This window comes from Pogoniulus pusillus, chromosome 6 (assembly GCF_015220805.1).
Source record: "Pogoniulus pusillus isolate bPogPus1 chromosome 6, bPogPus1.pri, whole genome shotgun sequence".
NCBI lineage: Eukaryota > Metazoa > Chordata > Aves > Piciformes > Lybiidae > Pogoniulus > Pogoniulus pusillus.
The window spans coordinates 630,746-642,864 of record NC_087269.1 but is presented as its reverse complement, the minus strand read 5'-3'; the positions used below and the strand labels follow the sequence as shown (position 1 = coordinate 642,864).

Sequence of the window (12,119 nt, the reverse complement as noted above, 5' to 3'; positions counted from 1 at the left end):
CCCCAGCAGGAAGCAGAAGGACCCCAAAACCCACTGCAGGAGCCTGAGAGGTGAAGATGCTTTGGGCAGGCTTGGGCTGGGGTTGCCCTCTCCACTGGCACCCAGCTGGGCACAGGAGGAGTCTGCGGCTCCTGCCCTGATGGGACATGGGATGGAGCCCACCCAGCCCTGGTGGGACAGGGGATGGAGCCCACCCAGCCCTGGTGGGACAGGGGATGGAGCCCACCCAGCCCTGGTGGGACAGGGGATGGAGCCCACCCAGCCCTGGTGGGACAGGGGATGGAGCCTGGAACTCTGAAGAGCCATTCCAGAGCATCTCCAGGGGGTCTCAGCCTTGGCCATCCTGGTTGCCCTCGAAGCACAGACCAGAGGAAGTCATCTATGAGGCCAGGAGGTTCTTCATCTGCAGCACCAGGAGGTGCCAAGGACCCACAGCAGGGCAAGCTCTGCCAATGGAGGCAGGAGGGCAGCCCATGGGCATCAGCTGGGCCCACAGCAGCCACCCCAACCTCTGGTGTGGTGCCAAAGGAGGTGCCCAAGGGCCAAGCCTTGAGAGGAGGAGGGAAGGAAGCAGCAGAAAGCAGGGGCAGGAGGAAGAGGAGCAGCAGGAGGTGAAGGACAATCAGAGCCTTGGTGGGGTGGTCAGCTGAGCTCTCCCTCCATCCCTCAGCACCTTCTCCCCCACTCATCTTCCTCCATCCCTCAGCACCTTCTCCCCCACTCATCTTCCTCCATCCCTCAACACCTTCTCCCTCCATCCCTCAACACTTTCTCCCTTCATCCCTCAACACCTCCTCCTCCCCCTCATCTTCCTCCATCCCTCAGTACCTTAGCCTTCTACTCATCTTCTTCCTTCCCTTAGTGCTTTCTTCCTCCATTCCTCAGCTCCTTTTCCCCCCACTCATCTTCCTCCATCCCTCAGCACCTTCTCCCCCACTCATCTTCCTCCACCCCTCAACACCTTCTCCCTCCATCCCTCAACACTTTCTCCCTTCATCCCTCAACACCTCCTCCTCCCACTCATCTTCCTCCATCCCTCAGTACCTTCTCCTCCCACTCATCTCCCTCCATCCCACACCACCTTCTCCTCCCACTCATCTTCCTCCATCCCACACCACCTTCTCCTCCCACTCATCTTCCTCCATCCCACACCACCTTCTCCTCCCACTCATCTTCCTCTATGCCCCGCCACCTTCTCCCTCCCTCCCTCAGCGCCCTCTCCTCCCACTCACTTTCCCCCATCCCTCAGCTCCTCCTCCCTCCCTCCTCCCCACTAATCTTCCCCCCACCCCCCTCACCCTCTCCTCCTCCAAACCGGCCAGCCCCAGCCCCCAGCGGGGCAGAGGAGCCTGAGGGCTGTCTCCCGGATCTGCTTGGTCCTCACCCCGTAGACGATGGGGTTGAGCGCGGGGGGCACCAGCACGTAGAGGTTGGCCAGGAGGATGTGCGCCCGGGCGGGGACGCTGCGGCGGCCGAAGCGGTGAGCCAGGAAGGAGAAGAAGGCAGGGAGGTAGAAGAGGAGGATGGCGCAGAGGTGCGAGCCGCAGGTGCTCAGGCTCTTGCGGCGAGCCTCGGGGGAAGGCAGCCCGAAGACAGCCCTGAGGATGAGGGCGTAGGAGGCGGCGATGAGGAGCGCGTCGAGGCCGGAGGTGAGCAGCGCCGTGGCCAGCCCGTACCAGACGTTGGCGCGGATGTCGGCGCAGGCCAGGCGGGCGATGCCCATGTGCTCGCAGTAGGTGTGGGGCATCACCCTGTGCCCGCAGTAGGGCAGCCTCTTGAGGAGGAAGATGGGGGGGAACATGATGCAGAAGGCCCTGAGCACGGCGCTGAGAGCCAGCTTGGCCACGACGGGGCCGGTGAGGATGGCGGAGTAGCGCAGCGGGTGGCAGACGGCCACGTAGCGGTCCCAGGCCATGGCCAGCAGCGCAGAGGACTCCAGGAGGAAGCCGAAGTGGGCGAAGAACATCTGCGTGACGCAGGCGGCGAAGGAGGTCTCGCGGGCGCCCAGCCAGAAGATGGCCAAGGCCTGGGGCACGGTGGCGGTGGAGAGCAGCAGGTCGGAGAGCGCCAGCATGGCCAGCAGGAGGTACATGGGCTGGTGCAGGCTGCTCTGGGTGGCGATGGCGGCGAGGAGGAAGGCGTTGGCCAGGAGGGCCGTGAGGTACATGAGGCAGAAGGGCACGGAGAGCCAGCCCTGGCACTGCTCCAGGCCCGGGATGCCAGTCAGGACGAAGGTGATGGCGTCGGAGCTGCTCTCGTTCAGCTCCTGCATGGTGGCCTGGAAAGGGCAGGGGGCAGAGGCTGGCCTGAGCGGGGGGTGGTGGGGCAAAGGGAAAGGGCAAACGGCTGCACCTTCAGTCACAGAGACATGGAACTGAGATCTACAGAGTCACAGCCACAGAGTCACAGCCACAGAGTCACAGCCACAGAGTCATGGAGTCACAGAGCCAGAGTCACAGCCACAGAGTCACAGCCACAGAGTCATGGAGTCACAGAGCCAGAGTCACAGCCACAGAGTCACAGCCACAGAGTCACAGCCACAGAGTCACAGCCACAGAGTCATGGAGTCACAGAGCCAGAGTCACAGCCACAGAGTCACAGCCACAGAGTCACAGCCACAGAGTCACAGCCACAGAGTCATGGAGTCACAGAGCCAGAGTCACAGCCACAGAGTCACAGCCACAGAGTCACAGCCACAGAGTCATGGAGTCACAGAGCCAGAGTCACAGCCACAGAGTCACAGCCACAGAGTCACAGCCACAGAGTCACAGCCACAGAGTCATGGAGTCACAGAGCCAGAGTCACAGCCACAGAGTCACAGCCACAGAGTCACAGCCACAGAGTCATGGAGTCACAGAGTCATAGAGTCACAGCCACAGAGTCACAGCCACAGAGTCACAGCCACAGAGTCACAGCCACAGAGTCATGGAGTCACAGAGTCATGGAGTCACAGAGCCAGAGTCACAGCCACAGAGTCACGGAGTCACAGAGTCAGAGTCACAGAGTCAGAGTCACAGAGCCAGAGTCACAGCCACAGAGTCATGGAGTCACAGAATCAGAGTCACAGCCACAGAGTCACAGCCACAGAGTCATGGAGTCACAGAGTCAGAGTCACAGAGCCAGAGTCATGGAGTCACAGAATCAGAGTCACAGAGCCAGAGTCACAGCCACAGAGTCATGGAGTCACAGAATCAGAGTCACAGCCACAGAGTCACAGCCACAGAGTCATGAAGTCACAGAATCAGAGTCACAGAGCCAGTCACAGCCACAGAGTCACAGAGCCATAGCCACAAAGTCACAGTCATAGCCACAGAGTCACAGAGCCAGAGTCATAGCCACAGAATCATGGAGCCACAGAGTCATAGCCACAGACTCGTGGAGTCACAGAATCAGAGCCAGAGTAAGAGCCACAGAGCCATGGAATCAAGAATCACAGAAGCAGAGGGTCACAGCCCTCTTGAGTGTCCCTCAAGTTGGGTTGTGCTGCTCAAGTGACTCAGCTCTGGGGTGAGGTCTGCTGCTGCTTGGCACAGCAGGGCCTGGAGGCATCAGCAGCACCTTGGCTGCCTCCCTCTGCTCCCAGGCAGCAATGGGTTGAGGAGCAGGAGCTGCTCCTCACAACTTCTCCACAGCCTCCTCCTGCTTGGGAAGGTTCTCAGGCACCAACTCCTGATGCCACCACACTCCAGCAGGACTTTAGACCTCCACATCTCCATGGGAGGCAACCAAGCTCCTCTCTCCATGCTCCTCTCAGGTCCTCTCCCCAAGCTCTTCTGTCCAAGCTCCTCTTTCCCTCATGCTCCTCTCTCCACATTCCTCTAAGGTCCTCTCCCCAAGCTCTTCTGTCCAAACTGCTCTTTCCCTCATGCTCCTCTCTCCAAGGTCTTCTCTCCAGCTCCTCTAAGGTCCTCTCTCCGTGCTCCTCTCCCCACTCTCCTCTCTCCAAGCTCTTCTCTCCACATTCCTCTAAGGTCTTCTCCCCAAGCTCTTGTCTCCAGCTCCTCTCTCATGCTCCTCTCCCCCATGCTCCACTCTCAAAGTTCCTCTCAGTGCTCCTCTCCACATGTGCTTCAAGCTCCTCTCTCCATGCTCTTTTCCCCAAGCTCCTCTCAGCTCCTCTCCCCCACGCCCTCTCTCCATGCTCCTCTCTCCATCCTCCTCTCCCCACTCTTTTGGCCTTCTCCAACCCAAAGCCACCAAACCCCAACCCTCAAAGCATCTGCTGAGGACTCACCCAAGGGGAAGGAGGAAGCTCAGCCTGCACCAGGAGGGAGCTGCAGGACACCCCTCAGGAGAGCACAAATCCCCACAGAGGGTTGGTGCTGGAGTTAATCCTCCTCCATCCCAGGCCCCTTGAGAACATCAACTGCAGGAGCCTGGAGCTGATTAAAGATTAACAGCAGAGGACAGCCCCAGGGGTGACCATTTCCTGCTGCTCCAACATTTGCATTGCAAGTGGGGACAGCTCCAGCCCCACATGGCCACCACCTGCCTCTCCTGACCATGACCAGGACCTCACTCACCTGAGGGGAGCTTGCAGCCAAGTGGGGGTTGGGTTCTTCTCCCAAAGACCAGGAGGAACCTGCTCAGGTTGCTCCAAGGGAAGGTTGGAGAACAGCATGGAGAGGAGGATGGCTGAAGGCCATGGAGGGGTAGAGGTCTGAGAGCCTGCTGAGCTGTGGTGGCAGCAGGAGTTGATGCCTGGGGAGCTTCCTGAGGTGGTGAAGGGTCTGGAGAAGCAGAAGGCTGTGGAGAAGTTGTGAGGAGCAGCTGGGGGAGCTGGAGGAGGGTTGAGGCTGGAGCAGAGGAGGCTGAGAGCAGCCCTTGTGGGGCTCTGCAGCTCCCTGACAGCAGCCTGGAGCCAGCTGGGGCCAAGCTCTGTGCTGAGGGCTGTGCCCAGAGGAGATGGGCTCAGGCTGTGCCAGGGCAGGTGGAGCTTGTGCCTGAGGAGCACTTTGTGCCCCTGGAGGCTTGCCCAGGCCTGTGCCAGGCTGCCCAGGGCAGTGGTGCAGTGGCCATGGCTGGAGGGGTTGGCAAGGGGCAGAGCTGTGGTGCTGAGGCCAGGGGTGGGTGGTGCTGGGGCAGGGCTGGGGCCATGCTTGGCCTCCATCTCCATGGAGGTCTTCTCCAGCCCAGCCCCAGAGCATCCCAAAGGTCTCCACAGCTGCCCAGCAAGGTCCTCTCCTGGGCTCCTGCTCCTCAACCATTGCTGCCTGGGAGCAGAGGGAGGCAGCCAAGGTGCTGCTGATGCCTCCAGGCCCTGCTGTGCCAAGCAGCAGAAGACCTCACCCCAGAGCTGAGTCACTTGAGCAGCACAACCCAACTTGAGGGACACCCAAGAGCTGAGACCAACCTCCCCAGGAGGTGCTCCTGAGGGGCAGCAAAAGCCCCAGCAGGTGGCAAGTGCCAGGCTGGGTGGTGCCTGAGGACCCAGCCCAGCTGTGCCCACCGCATCCAGCAGGAGAAGCTTGAGGGGAGGTGGTCCCAGCCTGCAGAGGTTGAGTTGTCCACTGCCCCCCGTGGCTCTCGTCGTGGCACTGCCAGGTGCCAGCTCTGGTTGCTGCCCCTGCAGTAGGCTGCAGCCAGGAGGGCTCAGGAGTCGCCCAGGTGGGCAGGGAGGGAGCTGAGACTCCACCTCCCTGGAGAAAGCTCCTGGCAAGGAGCATCGAGGCCAGCAGCAGCCCTGGGCAGGGCACGAGGGGGCCGAAGGGGTGGCAGAGCCTGCCCTGCCCTGCTGCCAGCAGAGGGGCACAGGGCCCCTGGGGCTGGCAGGGGAGAAGAAGTTCTCCTGCAGAGCAAACCTGACCCTGAGGCCTCCAGAGGGGGCTGAGGCTGGAGGCTGGCTTGGAGGTAGGACCTCCTGGGGATCTCCCTCTTCTCCCTCCTTTAACCTCCTCAAGAAACCATTTTCATGGGAACCAAACAGCAGCTTCTGGACTCTGCTTGCCCTCAAGTTGGCTTCCAAAGTGTCATGGAGCCACAGACAGGACCTGGCACTTGGCCTTGTGGAGCCCTCAAATGCCTTGGTCTTGTGGGGAGCATCCTGATGGCCTTCAGGCACCACCCTGAACCCCCAGGAGATGCAGGGAGCATCCTGATGGACCTTCAGACACCATCTTGAGTCCATCAGGAAGAGTTTTGGTGTCACCTCCACCCAAATCCCCCCAGGAAAAGCCTTTTTGGGGTCACCTTCACCAAATCCTTTGACGATTCCAGACCTGGGCTGGTGAGGAGGTCCCTGCCGAGTGCAGGGGGCTGGGCTGGATGAGCTCTGGAGGACTCTGCTGGCCTGAACTGCTCTTTGATCCCTGCATTCTGACTGAGCCTGTGATTCTGATTGATTCTCTCTGATTCTGATTGATTCTGACTCTGATTGATTCTCTGACTCTGATTCTTTGATGCTTTCATTCTTTGACTCCAATTCTTGGATTCTTTCATTCTTTGATTCTGATTCTGATTGATTCTGATTCTGTTGATGCTGATTGATCCTGATTCTACGACTCTGTGATTCAATTCTTTGCTTTGATTCTATTGAGTCTGATTCTTCAATTGATTTATTGATCCATTGATTCAATTTGACTCTATTCTTTGATTCATTGATTCTATTACATCTCTGATTCTATTGATTCTTTGATTCTACTCTTTAATTCACTGATTGATTCTATTTGATTCCATTGATTCTTTGGCTCTGATTCTTTGATTTTTCTTTGATCCTATTTAATTCTATTATTTGATCCTATTTAATTCTATTCTTTGATCCTATTTAATTCTTTGATTCTAGTCTATGACTCCAGACCTGGGCTGCTGAGGATGTCCCTGCTGGCTGCAGCAGGGCTGAGTTAGATGAACTCCAGAGGTCCCTTCCCACCCAGACCGTTCTATGACTGGCACCAAAACCACCTCTGCAGAGAAGGTCAAGGTTTGGGGTTTTTTTTTGAGGGCTTCTTTTATTCCTCTGCTGAGAGTTTCCCCCAGCAGGGGGTTGGGGGGGGGGTGGGGGTGGCTTTAGAACTTCTGGAACTGCTTCTTGGTGCCAGCAGCCTTGGTGACCTTGAGGACGTTGAAGCGCACAGTCTTGCTGAGCGGGCGACACTCCCCCACGGTCACAATGTCCCCGATCTGCACGTCCCTGTGGGCACAACCAAACCATTAGGACCCCTCTGCAGGCCTGCTGGGTGCCCTCTGCCAAAGAGCAGCAGCCTCAGCGTGCAGCAGCCATGGTGTGGGCAAGGAGGAGCAGGGCAGGGATTGGGCATCCGCCCCCTGCAGGGCTGGGTGAATCCGTGCCAAGATATTGAGGGGCTGGGGCAGGGCACAGAGCAGGGCAGCAGAGCTGGGCAAAGGTGTGGAGGAGCAGGAGGAGGCTGTGCAGGAGCTGTGAGGAGCAGCTGAGGGAGCTGGGGCAGGGCTGAGGCTGCAGCAGAGGAGGCTGAGGGCAGCCCTTGTGGGGCTCTGCAGCTCCCTGGCACCCCTGGCTGTGGCCAAGCAGTGCCCTGCTGCTGCCTCTGCTGCTCCTCAGCACCAACCTCAGCCTTCTGCTGCCTGGCAGCAGCCTGGAGCCAGCTGGGGCCAAGCTCTGTGCTGAGGGCTGTGCCAAGAGGAGATGGGCTCGGGCTGTGCCAGGGCACAACTGCTGGTCGGGTTCTTCTAGTCCAGGCCAACACTGAGCTCCAGAGACCCAGTGTGGAGACATGGGAAGGGACAAAATGCCACCATTGAGTCCCTTGGGCCACCTTCCCCCAGACCTGAGATCCTGAGGGCCACCTCCCTTTGCCCTTCAGCTCCAGAGGACCACCTCCCCTGGGCCCTGGGCTCCTGAGGGCCGCCTCCCCTCAGATCCTTGGAGCCTGTCCCACGTTCTCCTTCAGAACCCCCTCCCCATTTTTCCACTTTCTCTCCTCTTGGGAGCTTCTACCTCCAGAAGCTTGGACCCACACCCACTCACGGTTCAGTCACTGCCACTGGCATTGTCAGCAGCCCCCAGGGGAGCTCTGAAGACCATCGTGAGATTGAGAACATCATCACCGGCGAGCAGGTCCTGGGTCAGCAGCAGCTTCTCAAACCCCCCCAAAGCAGCCTGAGCCCCAACCCCTCTCGAGATCACTGCTTCCAAACCCCCTCCCAAAGGAGCAGCTGGGGAAGGGGGGGCAGGAGGGGGTTGGTGCCCACCTGAAGCAGGGGGAGAGGTGCACAGACATGTTCTTGTGGCGCTTCTCGAAGCGGTTGTACTTGCGGATGTAGTGCAGGTAGTCGCGGCGGATGACGATGGTTCGCTGCATCTTCATCTTCGTCACCACCCCTGCACGGCAGGGAGGGCCACAAAGGGGAGCACGGGAGGAAGGGGAAGGCCATCAGAGCCTGCTCCACCACCCCCCACAAGATGAGCAAGCTGGAGTTTGGGGCTGGAGCCTTTGAGAAGGAGCTGCACCCAGAAGGACCCAAGTGAGAGAGTCCCAAGCCTGGAACCTAAGGGGACCCAAGCGAGAGGGACCCAAGCCCAGGATCTAAGGGGACCCAAGCAAGAGGGACCCAAGCCCAGGATCTAAGGGGACCCAAGCAAGAGGGACCCAAGCCCAGGATCTAAGGGGACCCAAGCAAGAGGGACCCAAGCCCAGGATCTAAGGGGACCCAAGCCTAGAATCTAAGGGGACCCAAGCACAGGATCTAGGGGGACCCAAGCAAGAGGGACCCAAGCCCAGGATCTAGGGGGACCCAAGCAATAGGGACCCAAGCCTAGAATGACCCAAGCCTAGAATCTAAGGGGACCCAAGCCCAGGATCTAGGGGGACCCAAGCAATAGGGACCCAAGCCTAGAATGACCCAAGCCTAGAATCTAAGGGGATCCAAGCCCAGGATCTAGGGGGACCCAAGCAATAGGGACCCAAGCCTAGAATCTAAGGGGACCCAAGCAAGAGGGACCCAAGCCTAGAATGACCCAAGCCTAGAATCTAAGGGGATCCAAGCCCAGGATCTAGGGGGACCCAAGCCCAGGATCTAAGGGGACCCAAGCAAGAGGGACCCAAGCCTAGAAGAATCCAGGGGGATCTAAGCATGAGGGACCCAAGCCCAGAACCTAGGAGGACCCAAGCAAGAGGAATCCAAGCCTAGAACCTAGCAGGACCCAAGCCCAGAACCTAGCAGGACCCAAGCAAGAGGGATCCAAGCCTAGAATCTAAGGGGACCCAAACCCAGGATCTAAGGACACCCAAGCAAGAGGGGCCCAAGCCTAGAATCTAAGGGGACCCAAGACCAGGATCTAGGGGGACCCAAGCAAGAAGGACCCAAGCCCAGGATCTAAGGGGACCCAAGCAATAGGGACCCAAGCCTAGAATGATCCAAGCCTAGAATCTAAGGGGACTCAAGCCCAGGATCTAGGGGGACCCAAGCCTAGAAGAATCCAGGGGGATCTAAGCATGAGGGACCCAAGCCCAGAACCTAGGGGGACCCAAGCAAGAGGGATCCAAGCCCAGAACCTAGTAGGACCCAAGCCCAGAAGAACCTAGGGGGACCCACACCAAGCCCTGGCAGGGGCCAAGCTCCATCCCCTGTCCTCTGGCCAGGCATCAGCAGAGCCCTTGGGGCGTGGTCCTCAAGGCCTCCTCACCGTGAGGCTCAGCAGACCATCGTGAGAACACAGCCATCATCTGCAGCCTGAGGACCTGCAGGGAGCTGCTCAGCACCTCCTGCCCCAGGGCATGGACCCCCCCCCGGGGCACTCACCCGAGAGGATGCGGCCGCGGATGGAGACGTTGCCGGTGAAGGGACACTTCTTGTCGATGTAGGTGCCCTCGATGGCCTGCAGGGGGCGACACCAGCGGGGTGAGGCCAGTCCCCGGGAGAGGCCAGCCCCAGTGCGAGGGAAGAGGCTGTCTAAAGGGGGGGCAAACTGGGACCAGCTGGGACCACCTGGTCCTGGGCCAGACTGGGACCAGCTGGGACCTTCTGATCCTGGACCAAACTGGAAGCAGCTGGGACCTTGTCCTTAGCCAGACTGGGACCTTCTTTTCCTACAGCAACCTGGAACTGTCTGAGACCTTACCCTGGGGCAAACTGGGACCAGCTGGCACCTTCGTGGCCTTCTTTTCCTAGGACAACCTGGGACTGCCTGAGACCTTATCCTGGGGCAAGCTGGGCCCAGCTGCCTCACAGCTGGCAGCAGGGCAGGGCAAGGCTGGTCGCTGGCTGCCCCCACGTAGTCTCCTCACCTCCTTGGGGGTCTTGAAGCCCAAGCCAATGTTCTTGTAGTACCTTGGCAGCTTCTCCTTGCCCCCCTCGCCCAGCAGCACCCTCTTCTTGTTCTGGAAGATGGTTGGCTGCTTCTGGTAGGCTCTCTCTGTCTGGAGGGGAGGGCACACAGGCACAGGCATCAGTACTGGCAGCACCCCACAGCCCACTCCTGCTAACCTCCAGCCAGCCACCAGTGCCCCCCAGATCTGCATCCCAGCAACTCCCAGTAACTCCCCATTCCCAGTAACTCCCAGCCCCAGCAGCCTCCCTCCCTGGTCCCAGCTCCATTCCCACTAATCTTCACTTCCCAGTTACCTCAAATTCCTGCTCTCCCTCACCCCATTCCCAGTAACTCCCAGCCCCAGCAGCCTCCATCCTTGTTCCCAGCTCCATTCCCACTAATCCTCCCTTCCCAGTGACCCCAACCCCTGCTCTCCTTCCATTCCCAGTACCCTCTCACCCCCCGTATGCCGCTCCCAATGCCCTCCCACTCCAGTTTCCCATTCCCAGTACTCTCCCCCTTCCAGTCCCGCACCCCCAGCACCCCAGCCGCAGTATCCCATTCCCAGTCCCCTCCTGGCCCCAGTATCCCCCCCAGTATCCCCCTCCCAGCACCTCCCCTCCAGTACCCCATTCCCAGTCCCCTCCCGGCCCCAGTATCCCCTCCCCGCTATCCCATCCCAGTACCCCCCCAGTATCCCAGTTCCCAGGATCCCATCCCCAGTACCCCTCTCCCCCCCCCCCGTTTCCCAGTACCCTCTTCTCTTCCCTTTCGCCGCTACCGACCCCCCGCTGCCTCCCCCCCCCAATATCCCTTCCTTTACCCCTTAGGACGCTCGCAGCGCCCCCAGGCCCCCCTCAGCAGCCGCCGGGGGGGGCCGGGCCCGGGGCCTGCCGCGGAGGCCTCACCTGCGTGTCCGCCATCTTGGGCCGCCTGCCGGAAAAGGGCCCCCGCGCCGCGTGCGCGCCGCTTATGGCGCCGCGCCGGAAGTGACGCACGGGAGGGGGCGGGGGCGGCGGGGGGGGGGCGGGGCCAGGAGGGCCTGGGCGGGGCCAAGGCGAGTCCGGGCTAAGGGCGGCGCCGGTTCGGCCCAGCTGACGCCGGCACCGGGCCTCGGTTCGGCCCCGTTAACACCGGGACCGGGGCCGGGGCCGGGGCCCAGCTTGGCACAGCTAACGCCGGGACCGGACCCGGGCCCGGTTCGTACCAATTAACACTGGAACCAGGCCCCAGTGTGGCCCAGTTCACAGCGAAAGCAGATCTGAACCAGGGCCCAGTCTGGTCCATTTCACACCAGACCTGGCCTGGCCTGGCCCCGTTCACACTGACACTGGGCCCAGTCTGGCCCAGCCGATGCCAGACCCAGGCCCAGTTTAGCCCAGTTCACACTGGACCTGGGCCCAGCTTGGCCCAATTTACACTGGACCCAGAGCTGGTTTGGCTCAGTTCACACCGAGCCTGGATCCGAACCCAGGCCCAGCCTGGCCCAGTCCAGACCCAGACCCAGACCCAGCCTGGCCCAGTTAACATCGAACCTGGGGCCAGCCTGGCCCAGTTAACACCAAAACTTGGCCCAGTTAGTCCCAGATACCCCCAAACAGGGACCCAGTCTGGCCCAGTTACCCCAAACAAGGTCCCCAAGGCTTTGGGAGGTGACCCCAAGCCATAGGGAGGTGACCCTGAGGTGTTGGGAGTTGACCCTGAGCCATAGGGAGGTGACCTCAAGGGGTTAGGAGGTGACCCCAAGCCATAGGGAGGTGACCCCAAGCCATGGGGGACATCCCCAAGGTGCTGGGAGGTGACCCCAAGCCATAGGGAGGTGACCCCAAGCCATGGGGGACATCCCCAAGGCCTTAGGAGGTGACCCCTAAAGGTCCAACGCAAGCCCTGG

The 12,119-nt window shown here is 60.3% G+C and overlaps 2 protein-coding genes and 2 non-coding genes across 4 annotated transcripts; all 4 read right to left on the bottom strand.

Annotated features, from left to right (window-relative positions):
* Positions 1 to 1,294: 1,294 nt before the first annotated feature.
* LOC135175770 (olfactory receptor 52D1-like) lies at positions 1,295 to 2,312 on the bottom strand. Its single transcript, XM_064144062.1, has one exon. It carries the CDS (start codon positions 2,270 to 2,272, stop codon positions 1,295 to 1,297), a length of 978 nt encoding a protein of 325 aa, XP_064000132.1. The 5' UTR covers positions 2,273 to 2,312.
* Positions 2,313 to 6,917: 4,605 nt separating this feature from the next.
* RPS11 (ribosomal protein S11) lies at positions 6,918 to 11,227 on the bottom strand. Its single transcript, XM_064144157.1, has 5 exons — positions 11,137 to 11,227; positions 10,206 to 10,337; positions 9,721 to 9,796; positions 8,170 to 8,299; positions 6,918 to 7,129 (listed from the first exon to the last, which is right to left on the bottom strand). The coding sequence occupies exons 1-5, from the start codon at positions 11,149 to 11,151 to the stop codon at positions 7,006 to 7,008; spliced, it is 477 nt and encodes a 158-aa protein (XP_064000227.1). The 5' UTR covers positions 11,152 to 11,227; the 3' UTR covers positions 6,918 to 7,005.
* On the bottom strand, positions 7,940 to 8,027 carry LOC135176579 (small nucleolar RNA SNORD35). The gene has a single exon (XR_010302738.1). It is a non-coding gene; the product is annotated as a small nucleolar RNA SNORD35 (small nucleolar RNA).
* Positions 9,555 to 9,649, bottom strand: LOC135176580 (small nucleolar RNA SNORD35). The gene has a single exon (XR_010302739.1). It is a non-coding gene; the product is annotated as a small nucleolar RNA SNORD35 (small nucleolar RNA).
* Positions 11,228 to 12,119: the final 892 nt, after the last annotated feature.

What these genes read in the sequence shown, in the direction of transcription:
- LOC135175770 (XM_064144062.1), bottom strand. Translation starts at nt 2,272, where the DNA reads ATGCAGGAGCTGAACGAGAGCAGCTCCGACGCCATCACCTTCGTCCTG.
- RPS11 (XM_064144157.1), bottom strand. An exon ending in GCTTCAAGACCCCCAAGGAG is followed by an intron (nt 9,797 to 10,205) that starts GTGAGGAGACTA and finishes CGCCCCCTGCAG; the next exon opens with GCCATCGAGGGCACCTACAT. An exon ending in CACCTCTCCCCCTGCTTCAG is followed by an intron (nt 7,130 to 8,169) that starts GTGGGCACCAAC and finishes TTGTGCCCACAG; the next exon opens with GGACGTGCAGATCGGGGACA.